Raw genomic sequence first — 16336 nt, 5'->3', positions numbered from 1 at the left:
ATAGTATAATTATACATATAATGTATATAGTATAATTATACATATAATGTATATAGTATAATTATACATGTGCTTTTTTTATTTTTTATTTTTTACTTTATAAATAAATTTAGTACTGACATAGCATATAAATTGTTTTTTTCAGGAAGTAGTTTAATTAGAACACCAGCTTTGGGAGTTGGCGGTAGGGTGATAGGCCCTTTTCTTGAGATGTCCTAGGAAGGAGTTTTCCTTCATTGCTGGCTTACAAGGCCAGTATTTTTGTTAAATTACTTGGACAGTTAGGGGTATTTGGGTTGGAGCATATAGTTTTCGAATAGTCCTGCTAGTGGTATGAGGATGAGGATGGTAGTAAAGTATGAGATTGAGGCTACTTGGCCAATGATGATGAATGGTTGTTCTACAGGTTGACCTCCAATTCATGTGAGGATTAGCAGGTTGGCTGTAAGGATTCAAAATAGGGTTTGTGAAATTGGTCGGAATATAAGGCTTCGTTGTTTAGACGTGTGGAGGAAGGGGATTACTAGTAGGACGAGGATAGATGCTAGTAGTGCTAGAACTCCTCCTAGTTTATTAGGGATTGATCGGAGGATAGCGTATGCGAAAAGGAAATATCATTCTGGTTTAATGTGAGGTGGGGTGTTTAGTGGGTTGGCCGGTGTAAAGTTGTCTGGGTCTCCTAGTATGTCTGGAGAAAATAGGGCTAATGATAGGAGGGTAAGGATTATAAGGATAAGTCCTAGGATGTCTTTAATGGTGTAGTAGGGGTGGAAAGGAATTTTATCTGAGTCAGGGTTAATTCCTGTTGGGTTGCTGGAGCCTGTTTCGTGGAGGAATAATAGGTGGACGATGACTAAAGCTAGGATAATGAAGGGTAGAATAAAGTGGAAGGCAAAGAATCGGGTTAATGTGGCTTTATCTACGGAAAAACCACCTCAGATTCATTCAACCAGGGTTGTGCCGATGTAAGGGATAGCTGATAAGAGGTTGGTGATAACGGTGGCCCCTCAGAATGATATTTGTCCTCATGGGAGAACATACCCGACAAATGCGGTTGCTATGACTGTTAGGAGAAGGATTACTCCGATGTTTCAGGTTTCTTTGAATAGGTAGGATCCGTAGTAGATTCCCCGCCCTACGTGGAGGAATAGGCATATGAAGAATATAGATGCTCCATTTGCGTGTAGGTTGCGAATTAGTCAACCATAGTTTACATCTCGACAGATGTGGGCGACTGATGAGAAAGCTGTTAGTGTGTCTGATGTGTAGTGTATAGCTAGGAATAGTCCTGTAAGGATTTGGATGATTAGACAAATTCCTAAGAGAGACCCAAAATTTCATCAAGCTGAAATGTTGGAGGGTGCAGGGAGGTCAATAAAGGAGTGGTTAACGATTTTTGCAAGGGGGTGAGTTTTTCGTAGGTTGGTCATTAAGTTTTTGTAGTTGAAATACAACAATGGTTTTTCATGCCATAGGTTATGGTTAAAGTCCATGCTAAAATAATAAAAATGATAATTATTTTTTTTATTTCTTTATTATTAATCGTAGGGTTTGTAGCTTTTGCTTCTAAGCCCTCTCCGGTATATGGGGGGTTAAGTTTGGTTGCTAGTGGGGGTTTGGGCTGTGCGGTGGTGGTGTGTTTAGAAGATGTATTTTTGGGGCTAGTTGTTTTTTTAGTCTACCTAGGTGGTATGTTAGTAGTTTTTGGTTACACTGCTGCTATGGCTACAGAAGAGTTTCCGGAGACATGAGTTGGAAATGCTGTGGCTATAAGTATGTTATTATTTGTTTTGTTGATGGAAGTAGTATGATATTATTTTTCTGGAGAAGTTCATATTAATATGGCTATTGAATTGTTTGATTTTGCTGGCAGCCATTGTATTGGTCAAGATTTTAATGGTGTTTCGTTATTATATTGATGTGGTGGTTGAGCTTTAGCTTTATTAGGGTGGATTTTATTTATTACTATCTATGTTGTACTAGAGGTTGTTCGTGGGCGTAGATTATATAAGTGCTAGAACGAGTGTAATTGAGACAAGAAAAGATAGGAAGTATGTTTTTATTAGTCCTTTTTGAGTTGAGGAGAGTTTTGAAGATACTAAGGAATGAGTATAAGCTTGACCTTTAGGTCCTGTTTTCTCGTATCAGTTAAGATCAATTAGTATGGTAGCGATTCGTTGGCCTACAAATAGGTTTATTAGGGGAGTCATTCGATGTATAATGTGAGTGAAGTAACCTAGTAAACTAGAGAAGAAGACAGTATGGTTAGTTGAGTTTATGAGTTTATTGCTAAGAGAGTTTAGTTCTATACCGATTAAAAGGCCCAGAAGGGTAACTATTAGGGCAGATAGTTTGATTATGGTTGGTATGGTCATGGAGATGGATGATGTTGGAGGAATGTTAGCTGTTAAGATGAAGCCTGCAAAGATGCTTCCTAGGGCGAGTCGTATAATAGGGTTAATTAGGTTAGGGTTGTTTTCATTGATGGGGGTTATTGGTGTAAATCGGGGGTAACCTATGAGGGCATAGAAAATAATACGTAGGCTGTAGATAGCGGTTAAGGAGGTGGCAATTATTGTTATAATAAGGGCTCATGAGTTTGTGTATGATGTATTTAGGGCTTCGATGATTGAATCTTTTGAGTAGAAGCCTGCCAGGAAAGGGGTTCCTGTGAGTGCAAGGCTGCCTGTTATTAAGGCAGAGGATGTGATAGGTATTGAGTTAAATAGTCCTCCTATTTTTCGAATATCTTGTTCGTCATTGAGGCTGTGGATGATAGACCCAGAGCATAGGAATAGCATTGCTTTGAAGAAGGCGTGGGTGCAGATATGTAAGAATGCTAGGTGAGGCTGGTTGAGGCCCACGGTAACTATTATCAGGCCTAATTGACTGGATGTTGAAAAGGCTACGATTTTTTTAATATCATTTTGTGTAATTGCGCAGATGGCTGTGAACAGGGTTGTTATGGCCCCTAGGCATAGAGCGGTTGTGAGGATAATTTGATTGTTTTCGATTATAGGATGAAATCGGATTAGGAGGAAGATTCCGGCGACTACTATAGTGCTGGAGTGGAGTAAGGCTGATACGGGGGTTGGTCCTTCTATGGCAGAGGGGAGTCAAGGATGAAGTCCAAATTGGGCAGACTTTCCGGTGGCTGCAATGATTAGGCCAAGGAGGGCAATAGTATCTATGTTGGTTGAGAAGACGTGTTGAAGGTCCCAAGAGTTGTTATTTAGTATTAGTCAGGCTATAGATAGTATAAACCCAATGTCTCCGATGCGGTTGTAAAGGATGGCCTGAAGGGCTGCGGTATTAGCGTCTGTTCGTCCATACCATCAACCGATAAGTATGAAGGATATAATTCCTACGCCTTCTCATCCGATGAAAAGTTGGAATAGGTTGTTGGCTGAGACTAGGATAATCATTGTTATAAGGAAGATGGTTAGGTATTTAAAGAATCGGGAGATATTAGGGTCAGCGTGCATGTATCATAGGGAGAATTCAAGGATGGATCAAGTTACAAATAGGGCAATGGGAATAAAGATGATAGAAAAGAAGTCAAGTTTAAAACTTATTGAGATGGAGAATGAGTGGATTGAAAATCAGTGTCAGTTGGTAATAATTGATTCTTGACCATTGTAGATGAAAGTAAATAGTGGGGGTAGGCTGGTGAAGAAGGCTAATATAATTATGTTTTTGCAATAGGAAGGAAAGTGTTTAGTCTTGTTAGGAAATATGAGACTATGAAGGATGGGTAGTGTAAGTAGTACAATTGATAGAAGAGCTGATGAATTGAGAATAGGATTAATTACTTTTATTTGGAGTTGCACCAAAGTTTTTGGTTCCTAAGACCAATGGATTACTGCTATCCTTTAAAAGTGAGAAAGCCATAAATTTTAGTTATGGTCTCAGGAGTTAGCAGTTCTTGATACTTTCTCGGCATATAAGAAGGTTTAAACTTCTATATTTAGATTCACAATCTAATGTTTTTGTTAAACTATATTTGCAGTATGTAATTCCTAGGATGTATGTTGGGTTAAGTGATAGTATTATTAGGGGTAAGATGTGAAGGGTCATTAGTATATGCTCTCGTGTAAGGGATGGGTGGATGGGGATGAGATGATGGGTGAATTTTCCCCGTTGAGAGGTAATAAGCATATATAAGGAGTATAGGGCAGTGATAACTGTGTTAATTCCTAGGAGGAGGATGGAGAAGTTGGATCACGAGAATGATGAAATGATGACTGTTAGTTCTCCTAGGAGATTGATGGATGGGGGTAGGGCTAGGTTAGCTAGACTAGCTAGTAGTCATCATGTGCATATCAGTGGTAGAATTAATTGCAGGCCTCGAGCTAGGATTATAGTACGGCTATGAATTCGTTCATAATTGGTATTAGCTAGGCAGAATAGTAAGGAGGATGTCAGACCATGGGCAATTATTAGTGAGGTAGCTCCTATAAAGCTAGTCGTGGTTTGTATTAGGGCAGCGATAATTACTAATCCTATATGGCTGACGGAGGAGTATGCAATTAGTGATTTTAGATCTGTCTGGCGCATGCAGATTGAGCTGGTTATGATTATTCCCCATAGGGACAAGATAATGAAGGGGTAAAATAGGTAGGGGGTTATAGGTTCGGTGAATGTGGTGATTCGTATGATTCCGTAGCCTCCTAATTTAAGTAGAATAGCTGCTAATACTATTGAGCCTGCGATAGGGGCTTCTACATGGGCTTTGGGGAGTCATAAGTGTAGACCATATAAGGGTATTTTGACTATAAAAGCAATTATGCAAGCGTATCATAATATGGAATTAGATATTGTATTGCTTTGTGGGTTAATGGTAATGTAGTTTATTAGGATGTGAAGTGAGCCTAGGTTGTTGTTTAAGTTTAGAAGGGCTACTAGTAGGGGGAGGGATCCAATTAAGGTGTAGAATAAGAAATAAAGGCCTGCGTTTAGTCGTTCGTTTTGATTACCTCAACGGGTAATAATAATTAGGGTTGGGATTAGGGTAGTTTCGAATAAGATATAAAATATGACTAGTTCTGATGAGGTGAAGGCCATGACTAGTGAAAGTTGAAGAATAATGAGTATAGTCAGGTAAAGTTTTTTTCGTGCTAGGGGTTCTTTTTTTAGGTGATTTTGGCTTGCTATAATCATTAGAGGAAGTAGTCAGCATGTTAGGATTAGGAGGGGGCCTGATAGTGAGTCTATTGAGAATGAATTATTGAAGTTGTATGATAGGTCTGTGTTGTGATAAATAAGGGGTAAGCTTGTAATGCTAATTAATAGGCTATATATTGTAGTATTAACCCATATTCATGGCTTTTTTGAGTATCAGGTTAGTGGGATTAATATAAGGGTTGGAATGAGAATTTTTAGCATTGTAGGAGGTTTAGGTTCTGCACGTGGTCATTTCCGTAAGTGTTAGAAATGGTTACTAATAGAGCCAACCCTACTCCTGCTTCGCAGGCGGAGAATACGAGGAGAATTAACGGTGTTATTGAAGCAGAGAATATGTGGGATTGAGAAATGAGGAGGACTGTTAAGATAAATAAGGATAATATTATGCCTTCTAAACATAGTAGGGTGGATATAAGGTGAGAACGGTAAATAAGGACTCCTGCGAGGGCAAGTATAAAGGCTATAATAATATTTATATTAATTGATGCTATAAGGTGTTCATGGGTTTAAACCATGATATATTGAGTCGAAATCAATTATCTTAATTAGATTAAATACCTATTCAGCTCATTCTAACCCCTTTTGAATTCATTCGTAGGCTAGGCCTGCTGTGAGTAATAGGATTAAGCAGTAGGATATAGTTAATATGGTATAAGGGGTAGGGAGTTGAATTGCTCATGGCAGAGGGAGAAGGAGGGCAATTTCTAGGTCAAATAGTAGGAATGTAATAGCCACTAAGAAGAATTTTATGGAAAAAGGAAGTCGTGCTGATCCTAAGGGGTCAAAACCACACTCATAAGGGCTGGATTTTTCTAAATACAGGTATAGTTGAGGTAGTCAGAAGGCGATTACAATTACAATTGTAGCCAGAAGCGAATTAACAAAGAGGGTAATAATAAGGTTAATTATTTTTCTCTGGTTTTACCCAGAACTTAATGATTGGAAATCAGTAGTACTAATTATACTAGAAAAATATGAGCCTCATCAGTAGATGGATACATATAGGAATAGTCATACTACATCTACGAAGTGTCAATATCAGGCGGCTGCTTCGAAGCCGAAATGATGTGTTGAGGTGAAGTGAAAGAAAAGTTGACGGAGAAGGCAGACAATTAGGAATGTAGAGCCAATGATTACGTGGAGGCCGTGGAATCCTGTGGCTACGAAAAAAGTTGATCCATAAATCCCGTCGGAGATTGTGAAGGGTGATTCATAGTATTCTAAAGCTTGGAGGATTGTGAAATAGAGTCCTAGAAGGATAGTAATTAGTAGTGCTTGGGTTATTTGTTTTCGGTTTCCCTCTATTAGGCTGTGATGGGCTCATGTAATTGAGACTCCTGATGCGAGGAGAATGGATGTGTTTAGAAGTGGAACTTCAAGGGGGTTAAGGGGATTGATGCCTGTAGGAGGTCAGCAGCCTCCTAATTCTGGGGTAGGGGCTAGACTTGAGTGGTAAAAGGCTCAGAAAAATCCAATGAAGAAGAAGATTTCTGAGATGATAAATAAGATTATACCGTATCGTAGCCCCTTTTGTACTACAGGGGTGTGATGACCTTGAAATGTGCCTTCTCGAACAACATCTCGTCATCATTGGTATATTGTTAGTAGTATTGAGATTAGGCCGATTATTAGGAGAAGTGTGGAGTTGAAATGAAATCATATAATTGTGCCAGATGTCAGTAGGAGCGCTGATAGTGCTCCTGTGAGTGGTCATGGGCTAGGATTAACTATGTGGTAAGCATGCGCTTGGTGTGTCATTATGAGTTATCGTGTAGGTAAAGGCTAACTAGAAGAGTAAAAACGTAAGCTTGAATTATTGCTACGGCTAGCTCTAGAATTGTTAAGAGAAATAGAATTGAAAATGTAATGGTTGATACGGCTATGCTGATAGATGAGAGGGCTAATGTAGCTGAACCAATTAAATGAATTAGTAAGTGTCCTGCAGTAATGTTGGCTGTTAGTCGGACTGCTAGGGCAAGAGGTTGGATAAATAGGCTAATTGTCTCGATGATGATTAGTATTGGGATTAAGGGGGTTGGAGTGCCTTGAGGCAGGAAATGGGCTAATGATATTTTAGGTTTATTTCGAAAGCCTATGATTACTGTTCCAGCTCATAGGGGGATGGCTATGCCAATATTTATTGAGAGTTGTGTGGTTGGAGTGAATGAGTAAGGTAGAAGTCCTAGGAGATTAGTGGAAGCAATAAATAGGATTAGGGAGATTAATATGAGGGATCAGGCTCGGCCTTGTTTATTATGTATTGTCATTATTTGTTTAGTGATTAGACGAATCAATCAGATTTGTAGGGTTTGAATACGGTTAGGGAGTCATCGTTTGGGGGATGATAAGATAATACAGGGGAATAGAATAATAATTGGTAGTGTTGTAATACCTATAATTGTGGGTGTGATGAATGGGGCAAATAAATTTTCGTTCATTTGTTTTCTCAGGGCGTGGGTATTTTATGAGGTTTTATCTGTTCTGTTGGAGATGGGACTTGTGTTAATGTTTGATTAATTATTTTGAGTTGATAAATACAAAATAGTGCAATAGTTGTAAGTAAAATAGTGGTGAATCAAGTAGAAGTGTCTAATTGTGGCATGTGTTTTGAGGAGATATTATGTCTCGTGCATGCTTGAAAGCATGGGAAGAGGCTCAAAAATGATTGCATTATAGATGATCACTTTTCGAAGTATTTAAGCGAGGTTATTTCTAGGACAATTGGCATAAAGCTGTGGTTAGATCCACAGATCTCTGAGCATTGTCCGTAAAACACTCCTGGTCGAGATGATGTTAGGGTGACTTGATTAAGTCGTCCTGGGATAGCATCAGCTTTTAGTCCTAGTGATGGGACGGCTCATGCATGTAAGACATCTTCTGAGGAGATTAGTATACGAATGGGCAGTTCCATAGGTAGGACTACTCGATTGTCTACTTCTAGGAGTCGCAGTTGGCCGGGGCGTAGGTCTTGAGTAGGGATTATGTAGGAGTCAAATGTTAGATCTTCACAATCGGTATACTCATAGCTTCAATATCATTGATGGCCTATAGCTTTGACTGTTAGATAGGGGTTATAGATTTCGTCTATTATGTAGAGAATTCGTAGTGAAGGGAGGGCAATTAGGACTAGAATCACTGCTGGTATGATAGTTCAAATTGTTTCAACTTCTTGAGCGTCTATAGTGCTTGTATGGGTTAATTTTGTAGTTAATATTAAGATAATGATGTAGAGCACTAGAGAGCTGATTAAAAAGACGATTATAAGTGTGTGGTCATGGAAGTATATTAGTTCTTCTATAATAGGAGAGGTAGCATCTTGGAAGCCTAGTTGCATGGGGTAGGGCATTTAAGATACATAAGGGTTAAACTTATAATTTAACTATGGCAAAGTTATGTAATGATTTTACTAGTATCTTAAGAGAAAGTCATAGAGGTTATGGGGTTGACTTGAAATCAATCTGAGGGGGTTCAATTCCTCCCTTTCTTGCTTAAGCTTTAATGAACACTGGTTGTTCGAATGTATGGTAAGGGGGTGGACATCCATATAGTCATTCAATATTGGTTGTGGTTATTTCAACACTTATAATTTCGCGTTTGGAAGCGAAGGCTTCTCAGATGATGAACACCATTAGGATTACGGCTGTTAGTGAGATAAAGGAGCCAATAGATGAGAGAACATTTCATGTGGTATAAGCATCTGGGTAGTCCGAATATCGGCGTGGCATGCCTGAGAGTCCTAGGAAATGTTGAGGGAAAAATGTTAAATTTACCCCTACAAATATAATAAAGAAGTGAATTTTTGTTCACAGGTCGCTGAGTATATAGCCTGTGAATAGGGGGAATCAGTGTACAAAACCCCCTATAATGGCAAATACGGCCCCCATGGATAGCACATAGTGGAAATGGGCTACTACATAATATGTGTCGTGGAGAACGATATCTAATGATGAGTTAGCTAGGACGATGCCTGTTAAACCCCCAATAGTAAATAGGAAGATAAATCCTAGGGCTCATAGTATGGCTGGGGATCATTTAATATTCCCTCCATGTAGGGTTGCTAATCAGCTGAACACTTTTACTCCTGTGGGAATTGCGATAATTATTGTAGCAGATGTAAAGTAGGCCCGGGTGTCCACATCTAAGCCCACGGTGAATATATGGTGGGCTCATACGATAAAACCTAAGAACCCAATAGATATTATAGCTCAGACTATACCTATGTAGCCAAAAGGCTCTTTTTTGCCGGAGTAATATGTCACGATATGGGAAATAATTCCGAATCCAGGTAAAATCAGGATATAAACCTCTGGGTGTCCAAAAAATCAGAATAAGTGTTGGTATAAAATAGGGTCACCCCCTCCAGCAGGGTCGAAGAAAGTGGTGTTAAGGTTTCGATCTGTTAGAAGTATGGTAATACCTGCAGCCAATACGGGGAGTGAGAGAAGTAGAAGCACTGCTGTGATTACCACGGATCAGACAAATAAAGGAGTTTGGTATTGAGATATGGCAGGGGGTTTTATGTTAATAATAGTGGTAATGAAATTAATAGCCCCTAGAATGGATGAGATTCCTGCTAAATGAAGTGAAAAAATAGCAAGATCAACGGATGCTCCTGCATGAGCAAGGTTACCAGCTAGTGGGGGGTAGACTGTTCAGCCTGTTCCAGCCCCTGCTTCAATAGTTGAAGATGCTAGTAAGAGTAGAAATGATGGGGGAAGGAGTCAGAAGCTTATATTATTTATTCGCGGGAATGCTATATCAGGAGCGCCAATCATTAAAGGTACAAGTCAGTTACCAAACCCCCCAATCATGATGGGTATAACTATAAAGAAGATTATGACGAAAGCATGGGCAGTGACGATAACGTTATAGATTTGGTCATCTCCGATAAGGGTACCAGGTTGACCTAGCTCAGCTCGAATTAGAAGGCTTAAAGCAGTGCCAACCATCCCTGCTCAGGCCCCGAAGAGTAAATATAAAGTGCCAATATCTTTGTGATTTGTTGAGAAGAGTCAACGGTTAATGAACATAGGTAAAATGGCTGAGTAAAAGCATTGAACTGTAAATTCAAAGACAGAGAATAATACCCTCTTTTTACCAAATAATAAACTGAGGCCGAAAGTTTAGGCCCCTAGCTGTTAATTAGGATAAAGCAGGATAAATACCTGCCAGTTTAGCGCGTAAAAGGCAGGCGAGCCCGGGGGCTCTCCCGCCTTCTCTCCCTAAAAGGCGGGAGAGAAATTATGTTTTTGGCAAAGGCTAGGTGTTTTAACACCTGCTTAAGGCTTTGAAGGCCTTTGGTCTGGTTTTAGCCTAAGCCTTTAGATTAGACTTTGAAGTATAATCATACGTTGAATTGCAAATTCAAAGAAGTAGTATAATAATACTACCGAGGTCTATGGCTTTTGAGAATTTAGCTTAATTAAAGCATTCGATTTGCGTTCGGATTATGCAAGATAAAGGCTTGTAGTTCTTAGGTGAGAATAATGAAAATAGGTGTTAGTGGTAGGAGCAGGGAGGAAATGATAGCTAAGGTGGGAATTAATGGTAGTGGTTTTTGTGATGGTGTTGTTCAGTGGAATTTGGAGTTATTAATTGAGGGAAATATGGTTAGGGTTGAGGCATAGATAATGCGTATGTAGAAGAATAGGTTAAGTAGGGCTGATAGGGCTATAGCTGTAGCCATAATATTATTATCGTAGAATGTTAGTTCTTTTAAGATCAGTCATTTGGGTATAAACCCTGTAAGTGGTGGTAGTCCTCCTAGGGATAGAAGGGTCAGTGTAATAACGATGGTTAGTGTGATAGATTTGTTTCAGAGGCTAGATAGTGAGTTAATTTTTGTCATGGAGGCAAAATTGAGAGTGATAAATAGGGTAATTGTGGCAGCGAAATAAATTAGTAGATTTAGTAGTGTTAGTGAGGGTATGATTAGGATAATAATAGTTATTCAACCTATGTGGGCGATTGATGAGTAGGCTAAGATTTTTCGTAGATGTGTTTGGTTAAGTCCTCCTCAACCCCCGAGGATGGTGGATAGGATGCCGAGGGTAGTTAGAGTTGGTATGTTAAGGGATGGTGAGATTTGATATAAGATGGAGATTGGAGCAATTTTTTGTCAGGTTAGTAGGGCTATCCCTGTTAAGAGCGGGACGCCCTGAGTCACTTCTGGGACTCAGAAGTGGAAGGGAGCGAGCCCTAATTTTATAGCTAAAGCTAAAGTTATTAATAGAGATGCTCAATGATCGGAGATTTGAGTTATAGTTCATTGATTGGTCATTGAGGCATTATGTATGATAGAGAATATGATGATTATAGATGCTGTTGCTTGGGTTATAAAGTATTTAGTAGCTGATTCTATGTTTCGTGTGTGGTGGGGAAAGGTTATGAGAGGAATAATGGCTAGTGTATTGATTTCTAGGCCTATTCAGGCTGTTAGTCAGTAATTACTAGTTAGTACTAGTGATGTGCCTATGAGTAGGCTAAGTAATACAATGGTTAATACATAGGGGGACATTAGTATGGGAAGGGTGTAAACCAACATTTTCGGGGTATGGGCCCGATAGCTTATTTAGCTGACCTTACTAGAATGTGGTGTAAAGGAAACACATAGGGTTTTGAGCTCTATGATGTGGGTTCAATTCCTACTGTTCTAGAAATAAGGGGGTTTGCACCCCTATAGTTTATCCTATCAAGATAATTCTTTTATCAGACATATTTCTTATAGTTGTGGGGGAATGCTTGAAAATGCGATTGGGATAGAGATGTATCATAGGCAAAGCGCTAGTGTAATAGGTAAGAAATTTTTTCATAGGAGGTATATTAGTTGATCATAGCGGAAACGGGGGTATGATGCCCGGATTCATAGGAAAGCTGCAGTAAGAAGTATAGTTTTGATTATAAATAGTATTGTGTTAATATAAGGGAAATTGTAGTTCATAGGGGATCCTAAGAATAGGATAGTGGTTAATGCGTTTATGGCAATGATGTTAGCGTATTCTGCTAGGAAAAATATAGCGAAGGGTCCTGCAGCGTATTCAACATTGAATCCCGATACAAGTTCAGACTCTCCTTCTGTCAGGTCAAAAGGAGCTCGATTTGTTTCGGCTAGTGTTGAGATATACCATATTATGGCTAAGGGTCATGTTGTTATGATTAGTCATATATTTTCTTGGGTGACTATAAGATTTTTTAGGGTGAATGAGCCATTAATAAGTATAATGGATAGAAGGATAATCGCTAGTGTCACTTCGTAAGAGATTGTTTGGGCTACTGCTCGTAGAGCACCAATTAGGGCGTATTTAGAGTTTGATGCTCACCCTGATCAGAGGATTGAGTACACTGATAATCCGGATAAGGCTAGGATAAATAGGAGACCTAGGTTAAGGTCTATCAGGGTTGATGGTATGGGTAGTGGGGTTCAGATTGTTAGGGCTAAGGTTAGGGCTAGAACTGGTGCAATGATGAATATAGAAATTGATGAGGTTAGGGGACGTAGAGGTTCTTTTGTGAAGAGTTTTACGGCATCTGCGAATGGCTGGAGAATACCATATGGTCCAATAACGTTTGGTCCTTTGCGAAATTGTATGTAGCCAAGAACTTTCCGTTCGATGAGAGTGAGGAAGGCTACTGCTAGGAGAATTGGGACGATATAGGTTAATAAGTTAACTAGAAACACGTATTAAGGAGAGGGGTTGAACCTCTGGGGATAAAGGCTTAAGTTTTATGCAATTACCTGCTCTGCCACCTTAATGAACTCTTTTCTAGAGGGTTAATGTGAGTATTTAATTAATTTAGATTTTTTTCATTAATTAATATGAGGGCGCATGTGTCATGTGGGCCCTATTTCTCTTGTCCTTTCGTACTGGGAGAAATGAATATATAGATAGAAACCGACCTGGATTTCTCCGGTCTGAACTCAGATCACGTAGGACTTTAATCGTTGAACAAACGAACCTTTAATAGCGGTTGCACCATTGGGGTGTCCTGATCCAACATCGAGGTCGTAAACCCTAATTGTCGATAGGGGCTCTTAAATAGGATTGCGCTGTTATCCCTGGGGTAACTTGTTCCGTTGATCAAGAGTTTGGGTCAATTACTGGCTTGTAGGCACTTAGAAGTGTTGGTCTTGGTTATGTCATTCGGAGGTTGTTTTGTTCTCCGAGGTCACCCCAACCAAAGATTATAACTTAGTTGTTTAGGCATGATTATTGTCCCTTAGGGTTTATGCTACTGGTTTAATAAGTTATTAATCTTAAGCTCCACAGGGTCTTCTCGTCTTATATAGTTATACCCGCCTCTGCACGGGTAGGTCAATTTCATTGATTGAGAAAAAGAGACAGTTAAACCCTCGTTATGCCATTCATACTAGTCTCTAATTAAGAGACAAGTGATTATGCTACCTTTGCACGGTCAGGATACCGCGGCCGTTAAAGTTGGACTCACTGGGCAGGCAGTGCCTCTAATACTATGAATGCTAGAGGTGATGTTTTTGGTAAACAGGCGGGGTTAGTTTTGCCGAGTTCCTTTTATTCTTTTTAATCTTTCCTTTCAAAATGTTTCGCACTCCTGTGTTGGGTTAACAATAAGTAGGGTAATAGGCTAGTTTGTGGTTATGGTTATATGTTTGTTAATTATTAGCGGGGTATCCGTTTGCTAACTTAGGCTTGTGCGGGGAGAAATATTTCTTATTACTGATTTTAGCATTATGTCTTCTAAAGTTAAATAGAATCATCCAATAGTAGATTAGGGGGTTTGGTTGTTTTTTATTATTAAGTTGTTAAGTATGTTTGAGCTTTAACGCTTTCTTAATTGATGGCTGCTTTTAAGCCTACAATGGATTATTAGGTTTCATTACCCTCTAATAGAGTTTGTCTACTGTATCAAATGAGTTGTCCCTCATTTGATTGGCTTTTAAGTCTAAGGGGAACTTAGGCGGAGTTTGTAGTTAATAGGACTTAAAGTTGGACTAAAATTCATGTTTTGGATAACCAGCTATCTTTAAGTTCGATAGGTTTTTCACTTCTACTATAAAATCTTCTCACTATTTTGCTACATAGACGAGTTGGTTCATAATAACTGTTTTATAGTAGCTCACTTAATTTCGGGGGGTCGGGCTTAATTCGTTTTGTCCGTGTTGACTAGCTAAATCATTATGCAAAAGGTATAAGGGTTAATCTTTGCTTTTGTATGCTTTAAATTGGTCTTTCATTGTTCCCTTGCGGTACTAGAACTATAGCTCCTGTGTAGTAACTTTTCTATCACCTATACTAGGGTTTTAGAATGATTTAGTTGAAGTTTATAAGATAGTTGTGTTTAAAGGTGTCAGGGCTAGTTATTAGCTCAAAATGGTCAGGGTTAACTGAAATCTTTTAGGTGTAAGCTAAATGCTTTGTAATAAGCTACATTTTGGTATTCCAAGTGCACTTTCCAGTACACTTACCGTGTTACGACTTTTCTCCTCTTTAGTTTAATGTTTTATTAGTTATAGGGGTATTATATATTGAGGAGGGTGACGGGCGGTGTGTGCGCGCCCTATTGCCTAATTCAATTAAGCTCTCTATTCTTAATTTACTACTAAATCCTCCTTCAGGCACTTTAGTTTCATAATGTGATTCGTTGTTCTCTAAGGTAGAGAATGTAGCCCATTTCTTTCCCTTTCATATGCTACACCTTGACCTAACGTTTTTATGGAATATAATTTTGCTTACTGTTTTACTTTTTTAAGGTGGGCTGACGATGGCGGTATATAGGCTGTATTGGCAAGATAGGGTTGGGTTTATCGGGGTTTATCGATTATAGAACAGGCTCCTCTAGGTGGGTTTAGGGCACCGCCAAGTCCTTTGAGTTTTAAGCAATTGCTAGTAGTTCTCTGGCGAATGGTTTTGTTGTTCAACCACTTGAGTTTATGGCTAGGCATAGTGGGGTATCTAATCCCAGTTTGTGTCCTGGCTGTCGTGTGTCGGCGGTATTAAAGTCATTTTAATTGTCTATCTTTATTTCAACTAGAGCGTATTACAGTTTAGTTGACTATGGACTTTATTTAGTTAGTGGCGTAAACACGCTTTACGCCGTAAGATTATTAACTTGGGTCAATCGTATGACCGCGGTGGCTGGCACGAAATTAACCAACCCTAGGTAATTATAACTTAGTCAAACTTTCGTTTATAGCTTAATATTAGTCACTGCTGTTACCCGTGGGGGTGTGGTTAAACAAGGCGTAGTAGGCTACATTTTAGTGTGCCTGATGCCAGCTCCTTAAATCTTTAATAGTTTTAAGGGCATTTTCACTGGGTTGCGGAGACTTGCATGTGTAAGTTTAATTAAAATTAATAATAAGGCTAGGACCAAACCTATTGTTTATGGGCCTGAGTAAAGGCCATCTAAGCATTTTCAGTGCTTTGCTTTGGGATAAGCTACATTAACAGGTGTGCAAACATTAAGTAAATTAATGGTTAGTGGGGTTTGTTAGTAAAAAAGGCTTTTAGAAAAATGAAAAAAAAATGAAAAAAATGAAAAAATGAAAAAAATGAAAAAAACGAAAAAATAAAAAATAAAAAAAAAATAAGCAGGAAAATGTGGGAGAAATTGGATTTTCCCTCCATAAAAATTCAATTTATATGCTATGTCAGTACTGATATTTATTTTCCTTTTTTTGGAATGAACCTAAGAATAAAAATTAGCACAAGAAATTGTTAAAGTATGAATCCTAATGAAAATTCCTATTTATGCGTATTTTGCATTTTACATATGTTCCATATGCCTTATATACTTTGACTACCTGCTTATTCGATTTATAGTGCTACTATCTATTAATACTTGCTTACATTTATACATAGACTCTTTCATGGTTGTTTATATGTTTGTTTATTTGTTTATGCCTATTCACATTTATTTAGGTCTGTACTTGTTAATACTTCTTTGTGTTTTTCTACATAAGTTTTAGCTCCTATCCCTAGTTCGCTAAGATCGTGTCCTCCGGTTTCGGGGTTTGACGGAATAAGGTACGATCTTATATTTAAGGGGGTAAGGGGGTTTAGTGAATATATACCTTAAATTTATATTCATTAATTTAAATATTATTAATTATTAATTTTATTATTATTATTATATTATTATTATTTATTATTTATTATTATTTATTATCTGTCTC

At 38.6% G+C, this 16336-nt stretch overlaps 13 protein-coding genes and 24 non-coding genes across 37 annotated transcripts, besides 2 other annotated features; 9 read left to right on the top strand and 28 right to left on the bottom strand. All coding sequences in view use genetic code 2, as the record gives it.

The window, feature by feature from the left end:
- Positions 1-142: a D loop (control region).
- Positions 143-209, top strand: J6703_mgt22. Its single transcript has one exon. It is a non-coding gene; the product is annotated as a tRNA-Pro (tRNA).
- Positions 210-211: 2 nt separating this feature from the next.
- Positions 212-279, bottom strand: J6703_mgt21. Its single transcript has one exon. It is a non-coding gene; the product is annotated as a tRNA-Thr (tRNA).
- A 2-nt stretch (positions 280-281) lies between these two features.
- Positions 282-1430, bottom strand: CYTB. The gene has a single exon. A coding sequence (YP_010044320.1; cytochrome b) covers positions 282-1430, from the start codon at positions 1428-1430 to the stop codon at positions 282-284; it is 1149 nt and encodes a 382-aa protein.
- A 2-nt stretch (positions 1431-1432) lies between these two features.
- J6703_mgt20 lies at positions 1433-1502 on the top strand. Its single transcript has one exon. It is a non-coding gene; the product is annotated as a tRNA-Glu (tRNA).
- ND6 lies at positions 1503-2003 on the top strand. Its single transcript has one exon. A coding sequence (YP_010044319.1; NADH dehydrogenase subunit 6) covers positions 1503-2003, from the start codon at positions 1503-1505 to the stop codon at positions 2001-2003; it is 501 nt and encodes a 166-aa protein.
- Positions 2004-3809, bottom strand: ND5. Its single transcript has one exon. A coding sequence (YP_010044318.1; NADH dehydrogenase subunit 5) covers positions 2004-3809, from the start codon at positions 3807-3809 to the stop codon at positions 2004-2006; it is 1806 nt and encodes a 601-aa protein.
- On the bottom strand, positions 3810-3880 carry J6703_mgt19. Its single transcript has one exon. It is a non-coding gene; the product is annotated as a tRNA-Leu (tRNA).
- A 1-nt stretch (position 3881) lies between these two features.
- J6703_mgt18 lies at positions 3882-3938 on the bottom strand. Its single transcript has one exon. It is a non-coding gene; the product is annotated as a tRNA-Ser (tRNA).
- J6703_mgt17 lies at positions 3939-4007 on the bottom strand. The gene has a single exon. It is a non-coding gene; the product is annotated as a tRNA-His (tRNA).
- Positions 4008-5385, bottom strand: ND4. The gene has a single exon. Coding sequence (YP_010044317.1; NADH dehydrogenase subunit 4) is annotated over positions 4008-5385 (1378 nt in total).
- Positions 5379-5675, bottom strand: ND4L. Its single transcript has one exon. A coding sequence (YP_010044316.1; NADH dehydrogenase subunit 4L) covers positions 5379-5675, from the start codon at positions 5673-5675 to the stop codon at positions 5379-5381; it is 297 nt and encodes a 98-aa protein.
- On the bottom strand, positions 5676-5744 carry J6703_mgt16. Its single transcript has one exon. It is a non-coding gene; the product is annotated as a tRNA-Arg (tRNA).
- On the bottom strand, positions 5745-6090 carry ND3. Its single transcript has one exon. Coding sequence (YP_010044315.1; NADH dehydrogenase subunit 3) is annotated over positions 5745-6090 (346 nt in total).
- On the bottom strand, positions 6090-6159 carry J6703_mgt15. The gene has a single exon. It is a non-coding gene; the product is annotated as a tRNA-Gly (tRNA).
- On the bottom strand, positions 6159-6942 carry COX3. The gene has a single exon. Coding sequence (YP_010044314.1; cytochrome c oxidase subunit III) is annotated over positions 6159-6942 (784 nt in total).
- Positions 6942-7622, bottom strand: ATP6. The gene has a single exon. A coding sequence (YP_010044313.1; ATP synthase F0 subunit 6) covers positions 6942-7622, from the start codon at positions 7620-7622 to the stop codon at positions 6942-6944; it is 681 nt and encodes a 226-aa protein.
- On the bottom strand, positions 7577-7786 carry ATP8. The gene has a single exon. A coding sequence (YP_010044312.1; ATP synthase F0 subunit 8) covers positions 7577-7786, from the start codon at positions 7784-7786 to the stop codon at positions 7577-7579; it is 210 nt and encodes a 69-aa protein.
- Positions 7787-7789: 3 nt separating this feature from the next.
- Positions 7790-7845, bottom strand: J6703_mgt14. Its single transcript has one exon. It is a non-coding gene; the product is annotated as a tRNA-Lys (tRNA).
- On the bottom strand, positions 7846-8530 carry COX2. The gene has a single exon. Coding sequence (YP_010044311.1; cytochrome c oxidase subunit II) is annotated over positions 7846-8530 (685 nt in total).
- A 1-nt stretch (position 8531) lies between these two features.
- Positions 8532-8600, bottom strand: J6703_mgt13. The gene has a single exon. It is a non-coding gene; the product is annotated as a tRNA-Asp (tRNA).
- Positions 8601-8602: 2 nt separating this feature from the next.
- J6703_mgt12 lies at positions 8603-8671 on the top strand. Its single transcript has one exon. It is a non-coding gene; the product is annotated as a tRNA-Ser (tRNA).
- Position 8672: 1 nt separating this feature from the next.
- Positions 8673-10214, bottom strand: COX1. The gene has a single exon. A coding sequence (YP_010044310.1; cytochrome c oxidase subunit I) covers positions 8673-10214, from the start codon at positions 10212-10214 to the stop codon at positions 8673-8675; it is 1542 nt and encodes a 513-aa protein.
- Position 10215: 1 nt separating this feature from the next.
- J6703_mgt11 lies at positions 10216-10288 on the top strand. Its single transcript has one exon. It is a non-coding gene; the product is annotated as a tRNA-Tyr (tRNA).
- Position 10289: 1 nt separating this feature from the next.
- J6703_mgt10 lies at positions 10290-10361 on the top strand. Its single transcript has one exon. It is a non-coding gene; the product is annotated as a tRNA-Asn (tRNA).
- Positions 10362-10437: an origin of replication (origin of L-strand replication).
- J6703_mgt09 lies at positions 10438-10507 on the bottom strand. The gene has a single exon. It is a non-coding gene; the product is annotated as a tRNA-Trp (tRNA).
- A 6-nt stretch (positions 10508-10513) lies between these two features.
- On the top strand, positions 10514-10581 carry J6703_mgt08. Its single transcript has one exon. It is a non-coding gene; the product is annotated as a tRNA-Cys (tRNA).
- A 10-nt stretch (positions 10582-10591) lies between these two features.
- J6703_mgt07 lies at positions 10592-10659 on the top strand. Its single transcript has one exon. It is a non-coding gene; the product is annotated as a tRNA-Ala (tRNA).
- Positions 10658-11701, bottom strand: ND2. Its single transcript has one exon. A coding sequence (YP_010044309.1; NADH dehydrogenase subunit 2) covers positions 10658-11701, from the start codon at positions 11699-11701 to the stop codon at positions 10658-10660; it is 1044 nt and encodes a 347-aa protein.
- J6703_mgt06 lies at positions 11701-11770 on the bottom strand. The gene has a single exon. It is a non-coding gene; the product is annotated as a tRNA-Met (tRNA).
- J6703_mgt05 lies at positions 11771-11840 on the top strand. Its single transcript has one exon. It is a non-coding gene; the product is annotated as a tRNA-Gln (tRNA).
- J6703_mgt04 lies at positions 11838-11906 on the bottom strand. Its single transcript has one exon. It is a non-coding gene; the product is annotated as a tRNA-Ile (tRNA).
- Positions 11907-12862, bottom strand: ND1. Its single transcript has one exon. Coding sequence (YP_010044308.1; NADH dehydrogenase subunit 1) is annotated over positions 11907-12862 (956 nt in total).
- A 1-nt stretch (position 12863) lies between these two features.
- J6703_mgt03 lies at positions 12864-12937 on the bottom strand. The gene has a single exon. It is a non-coding gene; the product is annotated as a tRNA-Leu (tRNA).
- A 3-nt stretch (positions 12938-12940) lies between these two features.
- J6703_mgr01 lies at positions 12941-14526 on the bottom strand. Its single transcript has one exon. It is a non-coding gene; the product is annotated as a 16S ribosomal RNA (ribosomal RNA).
- On the bottom strand, positions 14527-14595 carry J6703_mgt02. The gene has a single exon. It is a non-coding gene; the product is annotated as a tRNA-Val (tRNA).
- A 1-nt stretch (position 14596) lies between these two features.
- Positions 14597-15540, bottom strand: J6703_mgr02. The gene has a single exon. It is a non-coding gene; the product is annotated as a 12S ribosomal RNA (ribosomal RNA).
- J6703_mgt01 lies at positions 15541-15609 on the bottom strand. Its single transcript has one exon. It is a non-coding gene; the product is annotated as a tRNA-Phe (tRNA).
- Between the last annotated feature and the right edge of the window lie 727 nt (positions 15610-16336).

This window comes from Gracilinanus agilis, mitochondrion, assembly GCF_016433145.1.
Source record: "Gracilinanus agilis mitochondrion, complete genome".
Classification (NCBI taxonomy): domain Eukaryota; kingdom Metazoa; phylum Chordata; class Mammalia; order Didelphimorphia; family Didelphidae; genus Gracilinanus; species Gracilinanus agilis.
This window is presented reverse-complemented; position numbering and strand designations above follow the sequence as displayed.